Below are 20,915 nucleotides of genomic sequence, written 5' to 3'. Positions count from 1 at the left end.
CTTTATAGTAAATGGAATATACAGAATTGTGATCAATCAAATATTGCAAAGTCCTGGTATTTACTACCGTTCAGAATTGGACCATAACGGAATTTCTGTCTATACCAGCACAATAATATCAGATTGGGGAGGAAGATCGGAATTAGAAATTGATAGAAAAGCAAGGATATGGGCCCGTGTAAGTAGGAAACAAAAAATATCTATTCTAATTCTATCATCAGCTATGGGTTCGAATCTAAGAGAAATTCTAGATAATGTTTGTTACCCTGAAATTTTCTTGTCTTTCCCGAATGATAAGGAGAAAAAAAAGATTGGGTCAAAAGAAAATGCTATTTTGGAATTTTATCAACAATTTGCTTGTGTAGGCGGGGATCCGGTATTTTCTGAGTCTTTATGTAAAGAATTACAAAAGAAATTTTTTCAACAAAGATGTGAATTAGGAAGGATTGGTCGACGAAATATGAACCGGAGACTGAATCTTGATATACCTCAGAACAATACATTTTTATTACCACGAGATGTATTGGCTGCTGCGGATCATTTGATCGGAATTAAATTTGGAATGGGTACACTTGACGATATGAATCACTTGAAAAATAAACGGATTCGTTCTATAGCGGATCTGTTACAGGATCAATTCGGACTGGCTCTTGTTCGTTTAGAAAATGCGGTTCGAGGAACTATATGTGGAGCAATTCGGCATAAATTGATACCGACTCCTCAAAATTTGGTAACTTCAACTTCATTAACAACCACTTATGAATCGTTTTTTGGCCTACATCCTTTATCTCAAGTTTTGGATCGAACTAATCCATTGACACAAATCGTTCATGGGCGAAAATTGAGTTATTTGGGTCCTGGAGGATTGACGGGGCGAACTGCTAGTTTTCGGATACGAGATATTCATCCTAGCCACTATGGACGTATTTGTCCAATTGACACGTCCGAAGGAATCAATGTTGGACTTATTGGATCCTTAGCCATTCATGTGAGGATTGGCCATTGGGGATCTATAGAGAGTCCATTTTATGAAATATCTGAAAGATCAAAAGAGGCACAGATAGTTTATTTATCACCAAATAGAGATGAATATTATATGGTAGCAGCGGGAAATTCTTTGGCCTTGAATCGGGGTATTCAGGAAGAACAGGTTGTTCCAGCCCGATACCGTCAAGAGTTCCTGACTATTGCATGGGAACAGATTCATCTTAGAAGTATTTTTCCCTTCCAATATTTTTCTATTGGAGCTTCCCTCATTCCTTTTATCGAGCATAATGATGCGAATCGGGCTTTAATGAGTTCTAATATGCAGCGCCAAGCAGTTCCGCTTTCTCAGTCCGAGAGGTGCATTGTTGGAACTGGACTGGAACGCCAAACGGCTCTGGATTCGGGGGTTTCCGCTATAGCCGAACACGAGGGAAAGATCATTTATACTGACCCTCACAAGATCATTTTATCAAGTAATGGGGACACTACTATAAGTATAAGTATTCCATTAGTTATCTATCAACGTTCCAACAAAAATACTTGTATGCATCAAAAACCTCAGGTTCCGCGGGGTAAATGCATTAAAAAAGGACAAATTTTAGCGGACGGTGCGGCTACAGTTGGGGGGGAACTTGCTTTAGGAAAAAACGTATTAGTAGCTTATATGCCATGGGAGGGTTACAATTCTGAAGACGCAGTACTAATTAGCGAACGTCTGGTATATGAAGATATTTATACTTCTTTTCACATCCGGAAATATGAAATTCAGACTCATGTGACAAGCCAAGGACCTGAAAGAATCACTAAGGAAATACCACATCTAGAGGCTCATTTACTCCGCAATTTAGACAGAAATGGAGTTGTGATGCTGGGATCTTGGGTAGAAACAGGTGATATTTTAGTAGGTAAATTAACACCTCAGACAGCAAACGAATCGTCGTATGCTCCAGAGGATAGATTATTACGAGCCATACTTGGAATTCAGGTATCCACTGCAAAAGAAACTTCTCTAAAACTACCTATAGGCGGAAGAGGTCGCGTTATTGATGTGAGATGGATCCGGAAAAAGGGGGGTTCCTGTTATAATTCAGAAATGATTCGTGTATATATTTCACAGAAACGTGAAATCAAAGTAGGTGATAAAGTAGCTGGAAGACATGGGAATAAGGGTATCATTTCAAAAATTTTGCCTAGACAAGATATGCCCTATTTGCAAGATGGAACACCTGTTGATATGGTCTTCAACCCATTAGGAGTACCATCACGAATGAATGTGGGACAGATATTTGAATGCTCGCTCGGGTTAGCGGGGGATCTGCTAAAGAGACATTATAGAATAGCACCTTTTGATGAGAGATATGAGCAAGAGGCTTCGAGAAAACTAGTGTTTTCCGAATTATATGAAGCCAGTAAGCAAACAAAAAATCCATGGGTATTTGAACCCGAATATCCGGGAAAAAGCAGAATATTTGATGGAAGAACAGGAAATCCTTTTGAACAACCTGTTCTAATAGGAAAGTCCTATATTTTAAAATTAATTCATCAAGTTGATGATAAAATCCATGGACGTTCTAGTGGACATTACGCACTTGTTACACAACAACCCCTTAGAGGAAGGGCGAAGCAAGGGGGACAACGAGTAGGGGAAATGGAAGTTTGGGCTCTAGAGGGATTTGGTGTTGCTCATATTTTACAAGAGATGCTTACTTATAAATCTGATCATATTAGAGCTCGTCAAGAAGTACTTGGTGCTACGATCATTGGAGGAAGAGTATCTAACCCAGAAGATGCTCCAGAATCTTTTCGATTGCTCGTTCGAGAACTACGATCTTTAGCTCTAGAACTGAATCATTTCCTTGTATCTGAGAAGAACTTCCAGATTAATAGGAAGGAAGCTTGATCTGAATGAATCAGAATTTCTATTCTATGATTGACCGGTATAAACATCAACAACTTCGAATTGGACTAGTTTCTCCTCAACAAATAAAGGCTTGGGCCAACAAAATTTTACCTAATGGAGAGATAGTTGGAGAGGTGACAAAGCCCTATACGTTTCATTATAAGACCAATAAACCAGAAAAAGATGGATTGTTTTGTGAAAGAATCTCTGGGCCCATAAAAAGTGGAATTTGTGCTTGTGGAAATTATCGAGTGATTGGAGCTGAAAAAGAAGACCCGAAATTTTGTGAACAATGCGGGGTGGAATTTGTTGATTCTCGGATACGAAGATATCAAATGGGATACATCAAACTCGCATGTCCAGTGACTCATGTGTGGTATTTGAAACGTCTTCCTAGTTATATCGCGAATCTTTTAGATAAACCCCTTAAGGAATTAGAAGGCCTAGTATACTGCGATGTGTGATTTGATCAAAATTTTCGTTTTACAGATTCGGACTGAGAAACTGTCATCCCATTCAATCCGATTGGGGTGCCCCCGGCTCTGACATGTGTTTTGGGAGAAGTAAAAGTAACACGAAACTCAGAATTATAGGTGTATTCAATACTTCCAAATGCAAGGGGAATTGATCCATGGTCGATTCCGTATAAATAGGAATTGCTAGTTATACCTCGTGAAAAAACACTTTTTTGTGGAATCAGCTATTCCATTTCTTTATAGAGAGATTCCGTTTAAGCAAGCAAATATAGTATGGTTACAGAAGTCTATCTATCGCATATATGCTTCAAGGGGCATCATGGGATAACCATCGAGGTGAGTAGGGACCTAAAGGATCGAATAGAACGATATATAGACAAGTAAATCCCTTACGAGTCCCAAAGTATTCTTTTAAGGGGATTCATCATTTGACGGGAAGTAGACTACTCAAAAATCCTACATTTTTATTTTGTCATAAGTAATTCGGAAAATGAAAGTAAAAAAAGAAGAATGAATCGTTGGTCCTTAGTGGGAACTTGAGTAAGGAGTAGTTCTTTGTTTGTAGGGTTTTTCGAACAAACTTTTTAAATAAGAAAGAATCCCCTTTTTGAGGTAACTACTTGAGCCGGATGAAAGGAAACCTTCACGTCCGATTTTAAAAGGGGGAATCCAATCCTACAGGAACCTATCTCGATTTTTCTCTTTGCTAGGCCCATAGCGAAAAAACCTACTTTCTTACGATTACGAGGTTTATTCGAATATGAAATCCAATCTCGGAAATACAGCATACCACTTTTTTTTACTACCCAAGGCTTCGAGACATTTCGAAATCGAGAAATCTCTACAGGAGCAGGTGCTATCAGAGAACAATTAGCCGATTCAGATTTGCGAATTATTACGGGTAATTCATTAGTAGAATGGAAGGAATTAGGGGAGGAGGGGTCCACTGGAAATGAATGGGAAGATAGAAAAATTAGAAGAAGAAAGGATTTTTTGGTTAGACGCATGGAATTAGCTAAACATTTTATTCGAACAAATGTAGAACCAGAATGGATGGTTTTGTGCTTATTACCAGTTCTTCCTCCCGAGTTGAGACCAATCATTCAGATAGATGGGGGTAAACTAATGAGTTCGGATATTAATGAACTCTATAGACGAGTTATCTATCGGAATAATACTCTTACCGATCTATTAGCAACAAGTAGATCTACGCCAGGGGAATTAGTAATGTGTCAGGAGAAATTGGTACAAGAGGCCGTGGATACACTTCTTGATAATGGGATCCGTGGACAACCAATGAGGGATGGTCATAATAAAGTTTACAAGTCATTTTCAGATGTAATTGAAGGCAAAGAGGGAAGATTTCGTGAGACTCTGCTTGGTAAACGTGTCGATTATTCGGGACGTTCCGTCATTGTCGTGGGTCCTTCGCTTTCATTACATCAGTGTGGATTACCTCGAGAAATAGCAATAGAGCTTTTCCAAACATTTGTAATTCGTGGTCTAATCAGACAACATGTTGCTTCTAACATAGGAATTGCTAAAAGTAAAATTCGGGAAAAAGAACCCATTGTATGGGAAATACTTCAAGAAGTTATGCGGGGGCATCCTGTATTATTGAATAGAGCACCCACCCTGCACAGATTAGGCATACAGGCGTTCCAACCCTTTTTAGTGGAGGGACGCGCTATTTGTTTACATCCATTAGTTTGTAAGGGTTTCAATGCAGACTTTGATGGGGATCAAATGGCTGTTCATGTACCTTTATCTTTGGAAGCTCAAGCGGAGGCTCGTTTACTTATGTTTTCTCATATGAATCTCTTGTCTCCAGCTATTGGGGATCCTATTTCCGTACCAACTCAAGATATGCTTATCGGACTCTATTTATTAACGATCGGGAATCGTCGAGGTATTTGTGCAAATAGGTATAATCCATATAGATATAGTTGCGGAAACTACCAAAATAAAAAGGTTGACAATAAAAAAAATGACTATAGGTATACGGAAAAGAAAGAACCCTATTTTTCTAGTTCCTATGATGCACTTGGAGCTTATCAACAGAAACGAATTAGTTTAGATAGTCCTTTGTGGCTCCGATGGAGACTAGATCAACGTGTCATTGGCTCAAGAGAAGTTCCCATCGAAGTTCAATATGAATCTTTGGGTACTTATCATGAGATTTATGGGCACTATCTAATAGAAGGAAGTGTAACAAAGGAAATCCGTTGTATATACATTCGAACTACTCTTGGTCATATTTCTTTTTATCGGGAAATAGAAGAAGCCATACAGGGGTTTTGTCGAGCCTACTCATACGCTATCTAAACTAAGAAATCAGATTAGGCGATGTTCGTGCCCATGGGAATTCGGGTCTCCCCAATTTCACTGGTATCATAATTTCTGAATTTCTGCGTGAATCAAGATTGAGATTGAGGAAAGGAAGTTTTCGAATCACTAACTCAGGTCCATTGTCGAATCCTACTTAGCAGAATAAATATAAGAGGTACTGTACTTATGGCAGAACGGGCCGATCTGGTCTTTCACAATAAAGTGATAAATGGAACTGTTATGAAACGACTTATTAGCAGGTTAATAGATCATTTCGGAATGGCATATACATCACATATCTTGGATCAAGTAAAGACTTTGGGTTTCCAACAAGCCACTGCTACATCTATTTCATTAGGAATTGATGATCTTTTAACAATCCCTTCTAAGGGATGGTTAGTCCAAGACGCTGAACAACAAAGTTTTATTTTGGATAAACACCATCATTATGGGAATGTACACGCGGTAGAAAAATTACGTCAATCCATTGAGATATGGTATGCTACAAGTGAATATTTGAGACAAGAAATGAATCCTAATTTTCGGATGACTGATCCTTCTAATCCAGTATATCTAATGTCCTTTTCGGGAGCTAGGGGAAATGCATCTCAGATACACCAATTAGTAGGTATGAGAGGATTAATGTCGGATCCCCAAGGACAAATGATTGATTTACCCATTCAAAGCAATTTACGTGAAGGACTTTCTTTGACAGAATATATAATTTCCTGTTATGGAGCCCGCAAAGGAGTTGTAGATACTGCTGTACGAACATCAGATGCTGGATACCTCACACGTAGACTTGTTGAAGTAGTTCAACATATTATTGTACGTAGAACAGATTGTGGCACTATCCGAGGTATTTCCGTGAGTCCTCGAAATGGGATGACGGAAAAAATTTTTGTCCAAACACTAATTGGTCGTGTATTAGCGGACGATATATATATCGGTCTACGATGCCTTGCCACTCGAAATCAAGATATTGGGATTGGACTTGTCAATCGATTCATAACCTTTCGAGCACAACCAATATATATTCGAACCCCCTTTACTTGCAGGAGTACATCTTGGATCTGCCAATTATGTTATGGTCGGAGTCCTACTCATGGCGACCTGGTCGAATTGGGAGAAGCTGTAGGTATTATTGCGGGTCAATCAATTGGGGAACCAGGAACTCAACTAACATTAAGAACTTTTCATACCGGTGGAGTATTCACAGGCGGTACTGCCGAGCATGTACGAGCTCCTTCTAATGGAAAAATAAAATTCAATGAGGATTTGGTTCATCCCACACGTACCCGTCATGGGCATCCTGCTTTTCTATGTTCTATAGACTTGTATGTAACTATTGAGAGTCGGGATATTCTACATAATGTAAATATTCCACCAAAAAGTTTTATTTTAGTTCAAAATAATCAATATGTAGAATCAGAACAAGTGATTGCTGAGATTCGTGCTGGAACGTCCACTTTTCATTTTAAAGAGAAGGTACGAAAACATATTTATTCTGAATCAGAGGGAGAAATGCACTGGAGTACCGATGTCCACCATGCACCTGAATATACATATGGTAATGTTCATCTATTATCAAAAACGAGTCATTTATGGATATTAGCGGGAGGTCCGTGCAGATCCAGTATAGTGTCTTTTTCGCTCCACAAGGATCAAGATCAAATGAATGTTTATTCTTTTTCTGTCGAAGAAAGATATATCTCTGACCTATCAATGACTAATGGTCGAATAAGACATAAATTGTTGGATACTTCTGGTAAAAAAGATAAGAAAATTATTGACTATTCAATAAGACCTGATCAAACGATGTCTAATGGTCATTTGAATTTCATATATCCTTCTATTATCCAAGGGAATTCTTATTTCTTGGCGAAAAAGCGAAGAAATAGATTCATCATCCCATTACAATACAATCAAGAACGAGAGAAAGAACTAATACCCTGTTTTGGTATTTCGATCGAAATACCAAAACAGGGTATTTTACGTAGAAATAGTATTCTTGCTTATTTTGATGATCCACGATACAGAAGAAGCAATTCAGGAATTACTAAATATGGAACCGTAGAGGTCAATTCAATCATAAAAAAAGAGGATTTGATTGAGTATCGAGGACCAAAAGAATTTAGTCCGAAATACCAAACGAAAGTAGATCGGTTTTTTTTCATTCTCGAAGAAGTGCATATCTTACCCGGATCTTCGTTGATAATGGTCCGGAACAATAGTATCATTGGAGTAGATACACAACTCGCTTTAAATACAAGAAGTCGAGTAGGCGGATTAGTCCGAGTGGAGAGAAAAAAAAAAAATATTGAACTAAAAATATTTTCCGGAGATATTTATTTTCCTGGAGAGGCAGATAAGATATCCAGGCACAGCGGCATTTTGATACCACCGGAAACAGAAAAAAAAATTTCTAAGGAATCAAAAAAATGGAAAAATTGGATCTATGTCCAACGGATCACACCTACCAAGAAAAAGTATTTTGTTTTGGTTCGACCCGTAGTCACATATGAAATAGCTGATGGCATAAATTTAGCAACACTTTTTCCTCAAGATCTCCTGCGGGAAAAGGATAATGTCCAACTTAGAGTTGTCAATTATATCCTTCATGGAAATGGCAAGTCAATTCGAGGAATTTCTCACACAAGTATTCAATTAGTTCGGACTTGCTTAGTATTGAATTGGGATCAAGAGCAAAAAGGTTCTCCGGAAGAGGTTCACGCTTCCTTTGTTGAGGTAAGAACAAATGATCTGATTCGAGATTTCATAAGAATTGAGTTAGTCAAGTCCACTATTTCGTATACCGGAAAAAGATATGATAGGGCAAGTTCCGGATTGATTTCCGATAATGGATTAGATCGCACAAATATCAATCCTTTTTTTTACAAGGCCAGGATTCAATCACTTACCCAACATCAAGGTACTATTGGTACATTGTTAAATCGAAATAAGGAATGCCAATCTTTGATAATTTTGTCATCATCCAATTGTTTTCGAATTGGCCCATTCAATGGTTCAAAATATAACAATATGACAAAAGAATCGGATCCCATAATCCCAATTAAGGATTTGCTGGGTCCCTTAGGCACTATTGTACCTAAAATAGCAAATTTCTATTCATCTTACCATTTAATAACTTATAATCAGATCTTGTTAAAGAAATATTTGCTACTTGACAATTTTCAACAGACTTTCCAAGTACTTCAAGTACTTAAATACTGTTTAATAGATGAAAATAGGAGGATTTATAACCCCGATCCATGCAGTAACATCATTTTGAATCCATTCCATTTGAATTGGCACTTTCTCCATCACGATTATTGGGAAGAGACATCTAAAAAAATTCGTCTTGGACAATTTTTTTGTGAAAATGTATGTCTATTCAAATACGAACCACACGTAGAAAAATCTGGTCAGATCATAATTGTTCATGTTGACTCCTTAGTTATAAGATCGGCTAAGCCCTATTTGGCCACTCCAGGAGCTACTGTTCATGGCCATTATGGAGAAATCTTTTACGAAGGAGATACATTAGTTACATTTATATATGAAAAATCGAGATCTGGTGACATAACGCAAGGTCTTCCAAAAGTGGAACAAATCTTAGAAGTACGTTCTATTGATTCAATATCGATGAACCTCGAAAGGAGAGTTGAAGGTTGGAACGAAGGTATACCAAAAATTCTTGGAATCCCCTGGGGATTCTTGATTCAAGCGGAGCTAACCATAGTTCAAAGTCGTATCTCTTTGGTTAATAAAATCCAAAAGGTTTATCGATCCCAGGGGGTACAGATCCATAATAGACATATAGAGATTATTGTACGTCAAGTAACATCAAAAGTGTTGGTTTCAGAAGATGGAATGTCTAATGTTTTTTCACCTGGGGAATTAATCGGATTGTTGCGAGCGGAACGAGCGGGGCGCGCTTTGGACGAAGCGATCTCTTATCGGGCAATCCTATTGGGAATAACGAGGGCATCTTTGAATACTCAAAGTTTCATATCCGAAGCAAGTTTTCAAGAAACCGCTCGAGTTTTAGCAAAAGCTGCTCTACGAGGTCGTATTGATTGGTTGAAAGGCCTGAAAGAGAACGTTGTTCTGGGTGGGATTATACCCGTTGGTACCGGATTCAAAAAATTAGTGCACCGTTCAAGGCAAGACAAGAACATTTATTTGGAAATCAAAAGAAAGAATCTATTCGATTTGGAAATGAGAGATATTTTGTTACACCATAGAGAATTATTTTGTTCTTACGTCCCATTTCCATGAGACATCAGAACAATCGTTTACGCGATTTCATGATTCCTAAGAGCAGATTCTTTTACTTTAACTATCTTTTCACTTTTAACTATCTGTCTTTTAACTTAACTATCTGGTCCGAGTATTGATTTGGTAAAAAAAAAATAAGTAATTAAAAGACATTAATGGTTTGTACCGTGTATCAACGGTTAATTCCCGGTAGAAGGTTCCATCGGAACAATTATTTATTTCAAAGTACCTCGTCTCTTTGTTAAAAAAATAAAAAAGAAAAAACAAAAAGGAAGTGTGGGGAAAAATGACAAGAAGATATTGGAACATCAATTTGGAAGAGATGATGGAGGCCGGAGTTCATTTTGGTCATGGTACTAAGAAATGGAATCCTAGAATGGCCCCTTACATCTCTGCAAAGCGTAAAGGTATTCATATTACAAATCTCACTAGAACGGCTCGTTTTTTATCAGAAGCCTGTGATTTAGTTTTTGATGCAGCAAGTAGGGGAAAAAACTTCTTAATTGTTGGTACCAAAAATAAAGCAGCGGATTCAGTAGCATCAGCTGCAATAAGGGCCCGGTGTCATTATGTTAATAAAAAATGGCTCGGTGGTATGTTAACGAATTGGTCTACTACGGAAACGAGACTTCAAAAGTTCAGGGATTTAAGAGCAGAACAAAAGATGGGGAAACTCAACCGTCTTCCCAAAAGAGATGCCGCAATGTTGAAGAGAAAATTATCTGCCTTGCAAACATATCTCGGCGGTATCAAATATATGACGGGATTGCCTGATATTGTGATCATCGTTGATCAGCAAGAAGAATATATGGCTCTTCGAGAATGTGTAATTTTAGGGATTCCGACGATTTGTTTAATCGATACAAATTGTGACCCCGATCTCGCAGATATTTCGATCCCAGCCAATGATGACGCTATAGCTTCAATCCGATTGGTTCTTAACAAATTAGTATCCGCAATTTGTGAGGGCCGTTGTAGCTATATAAGAAATCGTTGATTATGATTAAGAATAATTAGTTAATTATTTGGGGATTTTATAGATTTATTGGATCGGTTACTATTCTTGAATTAAAAAAAAGAAAAAACAAAATGGAAATGTGGGCATATTGATAATATGTTATGATGTTATGTGATTTCTTGGTATCCTATGTAATTTCTTGATATCCTAAATATACGATTGATGAATACAATTAGTGATTCAAGTTGGTGAGTTGAGAAAGAGATGGTTGAATCAAAATAATTTATTTTTTGAAGTTCAATTTTTGTTAGAGGACCATATGAATGTTATACCATGTTCCATTAAAACACTCAAGGGGTTATACGATTATCGGGTGTAGAAGTAGGCCAACATTTCTATTGGCAAATAGGAGGTTTACAAGTCCATGCCCAAGTACTTATCACTTCTTGGGTAGTAATTGCTATCTTATTAGGTTCGGTGATCCTAGCTGTTCGGAATCCACAAACCATTCCGACCGGCGGTCAGAATTTCTTCGAATATGTCCTTGAATTTATTCGAGACTTGAGCAAAACCCAGATTGGAGAAGAATATGGTCCTTGGGTTCCCTTTATTGGAACTATGTTCCTATTTATTTTTGTTTCTAACTGGTCAGGTGCTCTTTTACCTTGGAAAATTATACAGTTACCTCATGGGGAGTTAGCTGCGCCCACGAATGATATAAATACTACTGTTGCTTTAGCTTTACTCACGTCAGTCGCATATTTTTATGCGGGTCTTAGCAAAAAAGGATTGGGTTATTTTGGGAAATACATTCAACCAACTCCAATACTTTTACCAATTAACATCCTAGAAGATTTCACAAAACCCTTATCTCTTAGTTTTCGACTTTTCGGGAATATATTGGCTGATGAATTAGTAGTTGTCGTTCTTGTTTCTTTAGTCCCTTCAGTAGTTCCTATACCTGTCATGTTTCTTGGATTATTTACAAGTGGTATTCAAGCTCTTATTTTTGCAACGTTAGCTGCGGCTTATATAGGTGAATCCATGGAGGGTCATCATTGACTAGCTTTCAAAATAGTCTTTTTATTATTATTTTTTATTATTATTATTAAGTAAGTTTATCCCAATTCATGCGTGGTTCAAGATAATCCAATTGGTTGGGGAACATAATAACGTATTACTATATGACTTAGAGTTTTAGGAGAAAAGATGGACGGTATTACAGAATTGTAAAAAAAAAAAGAAGGGTTGGGGAGGTTATACTAGATGTATGTAATGTCTATAAGCTCGGACCCCGTCTATGTTTCTAGGAATGATTCTAGAATCCGATTTAATCTAAAAAAAATGCGGGTGGTTTACGTTATGGAAGAAACAAATATATATGTCATATTAGAATGACATTAGATATTCATTAGTTATATAAGGCTATCCCTATCATCCTATATAACATCACTATATTACATAATTACATGCTATTACTTAATTACATGCTATTACTTAATTACATACTATTACTATTTTTATAATCATAACTTCTACTCTGTAATCATAATATAATCCTATACATAATATAAAATATAATCCTATACATAATATAATCCTATAATGATAATATAATATAATAATAATATTAATATAATAATAATATAATAAATATAATAATAAATAATAATAAATAAATAAATAAATATAAGTAAATAAATATAAGTAATAAAATAAGTATTAGTTAACATTAATAATTAGTTTAATAGTTAATATTAATATAAGTATTAATATTCATATGTAAAATATCTAAGTATCAATTAAGTATTAGTTAATATAATCATTTATAATTATATTATCGATAATTATTAGTATTAATTATTACTATATATTGATATTGGTACTACTACATACTTTTATATTACTACATATTGATATATTGATATTGATTTGTATTGGTATTAATTTGATTGATATTGATTGCAGCTCACACTGCATTTAGTCACACTCCATTTAGACGGATTTCAATATCAGTCCTTCTATTTTGTCTGTGATTGTGGATTGAATGAACAAAGAGATGAACTCAAGAATGGTGTAGTAAAGAACGAAGAATTAAATGAAAGAGTGGTTCGAAACAAAGAAATACAATAGTTAGAACTGTATGCATATGGATTTACAAAAACTCCATTATGGGTAAAAACGAGATAGTTGTGACGATTCAGTTCAGTAATTTAGTAATATTATCATTTCAATTCGGAGTTTTTAGTTACTTCGGACCGCTGGATCTTAATGATAAAATGAGTAATAATTCATTGGTTGATTGTATCATTAACCATTTCTTTTTTTTTGTGCGAGGAACTTACCATGAATCCACTGATTTCTGCCGCTTCCGTTATTGCTGCTGGATTGGCCGTGGGGCTTGCTTCTATTGGACCTGGAGTTGGTCAAGGTACTGCTGCAGGCCAAGCTGTAGAAGGTATTGCGAGACAACCAGAAGCAGAGGGTAAAATACGAGGTACTTTATTGCTTAGTCTAGCTTTTATGGAAGCTTTAACAATTTACGGACTGGTCGTGGCGTTAGCGCTTTTATTTGCGAATCCTTTTGTTTAATCCTAGAAATAAATAGAAAAAAGTACCTTACATACTTTTTTCTTATTTTATTAACTTTAACTTGGAATTGCCCTTTGCTTCTTCGAATTATATTTACACTTTACTTATAAATTACTTATTTGTTGAGACAATACGCCAGGAAGGGCTGATTTGAGGATGAGGAATTACCAGATTCGCTTGCTTTCTTCCTTTCTGTCCTTAGCTTAGTACAATAGAAAACTTTTTTACTTTCATTGTTCGAAGCGTTTCAACAAACGAAATAGTTATCAATTGATATGAGATCTAAGACCTAAGTAAAGTATCTTATTGGAAACTTCTTGAAAACTTAAAAAATAATAAATTTCAAACAAATGATTTAATCTATTGCCATTAAATAAAGTGGAAATGAAATTAATAAAAAGAAATCGATCAAAAAAAGGCGAGTGAAGTGATACAAAAAGAACTCTGTTCTTTGTTAGTCCTATCCATAAGAGAGGGGAGCATATGAAAAATGTAATCGATTCTTTCGTTTCCTTGGGTCACTGGCCATCCGCCGGGAGTTTCGGGTTTAATACCGATATTTTAGCAACAAATCCAATAAATCTAAGTGTAGTGCTTGGTGTATTGATTTATTTTGGAAAGGGAGTGTGTGCGAGTTGTGTATTTCAAGAATAGGTTGGATCCATCCAGCTGCACTTTATTTATGGTATTTATAGGAGAAATAGGAAAAAGGTGCACGATCTCGACGAATTACTTCTGAATAAATTAAGAAATCATATGTAAGAACCATAGCATTTCGTGACTTATTGGTAAATCCACTTTGATTCTCTATCAACCAATAATGTGAGACCATTAACATGGTTAAAGCTAAATTGTTTAAAGTCCAGGTAAAACATGGTACTCTTTCTACCACTTCTACCACTACGTTAGTAACGAAATGGTTAAAAAAAAAATAGTTGGTAATTTATTTGATTTGATATAGAACACTCATATCGATAAAAGAATTTGAACCATTTACTAGAAAAATGAGCACTTTGCTTTTTTTATCTAATGCCGAAATGACGACCTATGTATAAAAAAAGAGGAATTTTTGGACTTGAAGAAACAAATAAAAAATATAATAATTATTATTTTCATTTTTTTAAAATGAAAAATGAAATAGAATTCTAAAAATGAAAATGATAAATAAAATACAAAACAAATATAAATAAAATACAAATAAAGAAACAACTTTGCTGACAATTCTAGATTTTTGTCTGGTCTAGTCGGAAGAGTCCTCCTGATATTCTGGTCTTGTATCAGTTTTGACATCTTTGAATACAAACAGAAAAGAGAGGGTAGGCTCATTACATTAAAAAAGATATGGGAATACCCACACCATAAATAAAACATTAAAAAAGATATGGGAATACCCACACCATAAATAAAATAAATAATTGAGCGTGAGAGCCAAATGAATCGAAAGATTCATGTTTGGTTCGGGAAGAGATCATGGAAGTTTTGAAATTAATGATAAGATAATCTACTTTCATTAAATGATTTATTAGATAATCGAAAACAGAGGATTTTGAATACTATTCGAAATTCGGAAGAATTACGTAAAGGGGCCATTGAGCAGCTCGAAAGAGCCCGGGCTCGCTTACGTAAAGTGGAAATGGAAGCAGATGAGTATCGAATGAATGGATACTCTGAAATAGAACGAGAAAAACAAAATTTGATTAATGCCACTAGTAATAGTTTGGAACAATTAGAAAATTACAAAAATGAAACCCTTCAGTTTGAACAACAAAGAGCGATTAATCAGGTCCGACAACGAGTTTTCCAACAAGCCTTACAAGGAGCTCTAGGAACTCTGAATAGTTGCTTGAATAGCGAGTTACATTTCCGTACGATCCGTGCTAATATTGGCATTCTCGGGGCCATGCAAGAAATAACTGATTAGCCCTTCTTTTTTTAGTTATAGTTTAGGCATTATTTTTATCTTTTCCTTCCTAAAAAGAATAAAGAAACACTAATGGTAACCCTTCGAGCCGACGAAATTAGTAATATTATTCGTGAGCGTATTGAACAATATAGTAGAGAAATAAAGATTGTGAATACCGGTACCGTACTTCAAGTAGGCGACGGAATTGCTCGTGTTCATGGTCTTGATGAAGTAATGGCAGGTGAATTAGTAGAGTTTCAAGAGGGTACAATAGGCATTGCTCTGAATTTGGAATCAAATAATGTTGGCGTTGTATTAATGGGTGATGGTTTGATGATACAAGAGGGAAGTTCCGTAAAAGCAACAGGACGAATTGCTCAGATACCTGTGAGTGAGGGTTATTTGGGTCGTGTTATAAATGCTCTGGCTAAACCTATTGATGGGAGAGGTGAAATTTCAGCTTCTGAATCTCGGTTAATTGAATCTCCTGCCCCAGGTATTATTTCTAGACGTTCTGTATATGAGCCTCTTCAAACGGGGCTTATTGCCATTGATTCGATGATCCCTATAGGACGCGGTCAGCGAGAATTAATTATTGGGGACAGACAGACCGGCAAAACAGCCGTAGCCACAGATACGATTCTCAATCAAAAAGGTCAAAATGTAATATGTGTTTATGTAGCTATTGGTCAAAAAGCATCTTCTGTGGCTCAGGTAGTGACTACTTTCCGGGAAAAGGGGGCGATGGAATATACTATTGTGGTAGCCGAAACGGCGGATTCACCTGCTACATTACAATACCTCGCTCCTTATACGGGAGCGGCTCTGGCTGAGTTTTTTATGTATCGTGGACAACATACTTTAATAATTTATGATGATCTCTCCAAACAGGCACAAGCTTATCGCCAAATGTCTCTTCTATTAAGAAGACCTCCCGGTCGTGAAGCTTATCCAGGAGATGTTTTTTATTTGCATTCACGACTTTTGGAAAGAGCCGCTAAATCAAATTCTAGTTTAGGTGAAGGAAGTATGACCGCTTTACCGATAGTTGAGACTCAATCTGGAGACGTTTCAGCTTATATTCCTACTAATGTAATTTCCATTACAGATGGACAAATATTCTTATCTGCCGATCTATTCAATGCTGGAATCCGACCTGCTATTAATGTGGGTATTTCCGTTTCCAGAGTAGGATCCGCAGCTCAAATTAAAGCCATGAAACAAGTAGCCGGCAAATCAAAATTGGAACTAGCGCAATTCACAGAGTTAGAAGCCTTTGCACAATTCGCTTCTGATCTCGATAAAGCTACTCAGAATCAATTGGCAAGAGGTCAACGATTACGCGAGTTGCTTAAACAATCCCAATCAGACCCTCTCGCAGTGGAAGAACAGATAGCTACTATTTATACCGGAGCGAATGGATATCTTGATCCGCTAGAAATTGGACAGGTAAAGAAATTTCTCAGTCAGTTACGTAGCTACTTAAAAAACAATAAACCTAAATTTCAAGAAATTATATCTTCTACCAAGACATTCACCGAGGAAGTAGAATTTCTTTTGAAGGAAGCTATTCAAGAACAGATCGAACTGTTTTTACTTCAGGAACAAACATAAATTTCTTACTTTTATTCTATTCTTGGTATATTCTATTCTTAGTACAAGAGTAATCATTGAGAAATAGTTCTGATTCGAATGATTCAAAAAGGGTTTCTTAGTATAGCCATTTTTAAAAAGTATAGCCATTTTAAAAATAGATGGAAATAAATTGCGTCCAATAGGATTTGAACCTATACCAAAGGTTTAGAAGACCTCTGTCCTATCCATTAGACAATGGACGCTTTTCATTCCTATTTTATTTTTTTGTATTCTTACTTTCTTTTGTTCGGATAAAAAATCAAATTACACGGAAAATATTTTAGGGAATAAAAAAGAATGCATATCTAAATTGATGGTGCATGTATGTATAATACATAATAAGATGTATAATACATAACATAATAAGATGTATAATACATAATAAGAAATATGGAGCGGGTAGCGGGAATCGAACCCGCATCGTTAGCTTGGAAGGCTAGGGGTTATAGTCGACGTTGCTTGATCACTTTTAACGTCTCTAATTCAAAACCGAACGTGAAATTTTGATTTCATTCGGCTCCTTTATGGAAGATTGATGTATTCCTAGAGAAAATTAGATCCATAACATCTATGTCAGCCTTTCTGTCTGAATGTATCCCAAACTACTCGCTTACTAGATGATCCCTCTAGAGGAGAGGGATTATACCAAATCCGTCTAGTCTAGTTACTTCGTTCCCTATTTCCACTCGCAGGATCCCGAGGAAAAGAATTTGGTTTCCACCGAGCTGAAACAATATGCTGATGGTTCTAGTAAACCAAAACCACCCTTTTCTAGCTTGTTTGGCTTCAATTTCCCTTTTACAACACCAAAATTTAAGATCTAGTTACGATTGGAAATAAACTTTTGTATCTTCATCCATAGATCCTTTATTCATACTCATTCGATTGGAAGAATTGATCCAATTCAAAAAAAATTATGTTTCACGACTCCATATACATAATCCAATTTTCTTATTCAATTTCGAAAATAGAATTTCTAATTGGACTTTGGATACAAATCGTGAGAATGTATGTTCTTCCTCAAATATGCTATTGAGAGGTAAAGGATTAAACCCTTTTAAGAAATAAAGTTTTTGATCGGAGTATGCAAAAAACCGAGAGACCCCTTAACTTTTTAAGTTGTTAATAGAACGAATCACACTTTTACCACTAAACTATACCCGCTACATATACATTATTGTATATGAATGGACTATTTGTCGAACAAGGGAGTGAGACGCAATCAAGATAGCATTAAAATTATAACGTTGACACATATTTAGTCCCGCCAGCCAGGGACTTAAAAGGCGAAGAGCACAAAGCTTTTCTAAATAACATATATAAATTTAAAAAACAGTATAAAGTTATACTTATACTTTTCCTTTGCTGGATTGCTGGCATTCTCAGTCTGTCTGAAGGGGTCATTGAAGCTGGACAAAAAAAGAGGTACTGGCCCGGCCAGTACTTAACTAGGACCAGGCCGGGAGAATAAACCTTTCGTACAAAATTAAAGAAGTAAGGTTTTCTTTCTATTGGAGATACCTGTTTCGAATCTTATCTAAATGGAATTCTTGATCAAATTCGTTCTTGACTTACTCTTAACTTACTTAAATGAAACTTAAATTAAATTACGTAAATGTAAATTAACTTAAATATAAATATAATTATATAATTACTTATATAATTACATTACTTAAATTATTAAAATTAACTTAACTTAATATAAATATAATTATATAATTATAATTATATAATTACTTAATTATATAATTACTTATAATATAATATTATTATAATATAATATTATTAATTACTTAATTATATAATTACTTATAATATACAATTACTTATAAAATTACTTATAATATAATATTATAATATTTAATATTATAATATTTAAGAAATTTTTTATTACATAAAAAAAACCTTTAATTTGTTTTTTCTTTACTTTAATTGAAAATAAAATTTCAATTCCTTTAACCTTTAAATTTAGATTAGAATTTATTAATAATTTTAATTTTTAATTATTCACTTTTTATTTTTTTTTTATTTCATCTGTAATGAAATCTATTCTATAATTAGAAATTTTAATAGAATGTTTCATATTTCTAATGATAATGTTATAATTATAATGTTTAATATCTTTCTTAAATTATAATGTTTAATATCTTTCTTAATAAAAAATATTATATTAATGTCTTTCTTAAACTTAATAATTAATATCTTAAAAATTAAAAATTTTTTCTTTTTTATTATTTTCTTTTCTTTTTTTATTTAATTTCAATTTAAATTGAAATAGTTAATTTCAATTTCATTTGAAATTTTATTGAAATTTCAATTTTATTTAAATTGGGAGAGATGGCTGAGTGGACTAAAGCGGCGGATTGCTAATCCGTTGTACGAGTTATTCGTACCGAGGGTTCGAATCCCTCTCTCTCCGCCCGCTCTGATTACTTGATACTTTCGATTTCGAAGGAATTTCGATTCCTTTATTTTTTTATAGGTAAAGTGAATATATGGAATAGATAAAATAATAAGAAAAAATTAGAAAAACAAAGAAAACTCAATTTTTTTTTATTCCTCACGTCCAGGATTACGTCCCGGATCATTAGATAAGAATCCGAAGATGAAGAGAGAAACAAAGAATATCACTACTGTGTAAACAAAGAGTTTGAGAGTAAGCATTACACAATCTCCAAGATAAGATCATTTTAGAAAAAGGGAATAGATTACCTATTTTTTCTTTTTACCACATATACTATTTTGTTTGATTTGACATCATACCCCCCAAAATGGAGTTTTTTGATTTGAAAAGAAAAAGAAAGTCACTTTTACGAATTTCTTTGTAATAAGATTTTTATTCCTTCCTCACAAAAATTTTCTTGTCATATCGACAATTAGGTATTGTAGGGGACCTAGACCTAATAAACTCCTTACTCACTGAAAGGTCAGAACGAGTAAATAAACTGATCAAAATTCATCTCCGCGGTTACTCAATATACAAGAATTTCCATTTTTTAATCGAGGGTTTATAATTCTAATGTAAGACTTAGCCGATCTTATCCATTTTTATAATTTTTTTTGTCGAATAAATCATGAATGGATTTGGCAAAGTATTAAGGATTTTATCGAAAACTTACAGCAGCTTGCCAAACAAAGGCTAAGAGAAAAAAGAGAACAGGTATGACAGGCATCACATCTACGATTGGATTGAAAACGGCATAAGCTTCAGGCAATTTGGCAAAGAAAAAACTATTCGAATAAAGGACAGAATTAAGACAGATACAGATTAAGCTAAAGATATTAAACATAACAAACATTTCGTTCTTGTAGATTAGATAATTTTATTTTGATTGAGTTATTTTTATAAGGGAAAAATGAAAAAGGCAAGTCAAAAAATCCTTCTTTTTTTTTGAACTCTCCCAAATCAAAAATCCTTCCTTCCATTCTCAAATGAGAATACAAGGAATTCTACTTTCATACATTATCTTAATTGAATTCTATGTAATGATCAATTAACTTTTTTGATTCTATATCTAATCTACATGTGTTGAATCCTAGCAACAAACAAAATACCCCATATGTTTTTATTATGTATTATGTATTTTTTTGGGGGGGGGGATTGACGAATAACTAATTCTAATAATAGTCTTGACTAGTGCCAAACAGGAAAAATGGGGCGTGGCCAAGCGGTAAGGCAGCGGGTTTTGGTCCCGTTATTCGGAGGTTCGAATCCTTCCGTCCCAGATCGTTTCCATCAGAAACAAAAGATGGGATCACATTGTATCCCACATAAAACGGAAAAATCTTAAAGAGAACAACCTTTTCTTTTGTTCTGAATTCTTAGAATGTCTTTTGTTCTGAATTCTTAGAATG

General features: G+C 34.9%; 2 protein-coding genes and 2 non-coding genes across 4 annotated transcripts; 3 read left to right on the top strand and 1 right to left on the bottom strand.

Moving 5' to 3' along the window:
- Window positions 1–27: 27 nt before the first annotated feature.
- LOC135665374 (DNA-directed RNA polymerase subunit beta-like) lies at window positions 28–5,285 on the top strand. Its single transcript, XM_065177190.1, has one exon. It carries the CDS (start codon window positions 224–226, stop codon window positions 2,885–2,887), a length of 2,664 nt encoding a protein of 887 aa, XP_065033262.1. The 5' UTR covers window positions 28–223; the 3' UTR covers window positions 2,888–5,285.
- Window positions 5,286–12,677: 7,392 nt separating this feature from the next.
- Window positions 12,678–18,232, top strand: LOC135665375 (ATP synthase subunit alpha, chloroplastic). The gene is made up of 2 exons (XM_065177191.1): window positions 12,678–14,150; window positions 15,034–18,232. The coding sequence occupies exon 2, from the start codon at window positions 15,516–15,518 to the stop codon at window positions 17,037–17,039; it is 1,524 nt and encodes a 507-aa protein (XP_065033263.1). The 5' UTR covers window positions 12,678–14,150; window positions 15,034–15,515; the 3' UTR covers window positions 17,040–18,232.
- On the bottom strand, window positions 17,192–17,263 carry TRNAR-UCU (transfer RNA arginine (anticodon UCU)). The gene has a single exon. It is a non-coding gene; the product is annotated as a tRNA-Arg (tRNA).
- Window positions 18,233–19,391: 1,159 nt separating the features above from the next.
- Window positions 19,392–19,479, top strand: TRNAS-GCU (transfer RNA serine (anticodon GCU)). The gene has a single exon. It is a non-coding gene; the product is annotated as a tRNA-Ser (tRNA).
- Window positions 19,480–20,915: the final 1,436 nt, after the last annotated feature.

Source organism: Musa acuminata, unplaced genomic scaffold (genome assembly GCF_036884655.1).
Source record: "Musa acuminata AAA Group cultivar baxijiao unplaced genomic scaffold, Cavendish_Baxijiao_AAA HiC_scaffold_992, whole genome shotgun sequence".
NCBI lineage: Eukaryota > Viridiplantae > Streptophyta > Magnoliopsida > Zingiberales > Musaceae > Musa > Musa acuminata.
This window is presented reverse-complemented; position numbering and strand designations above follow the sequence as displayed.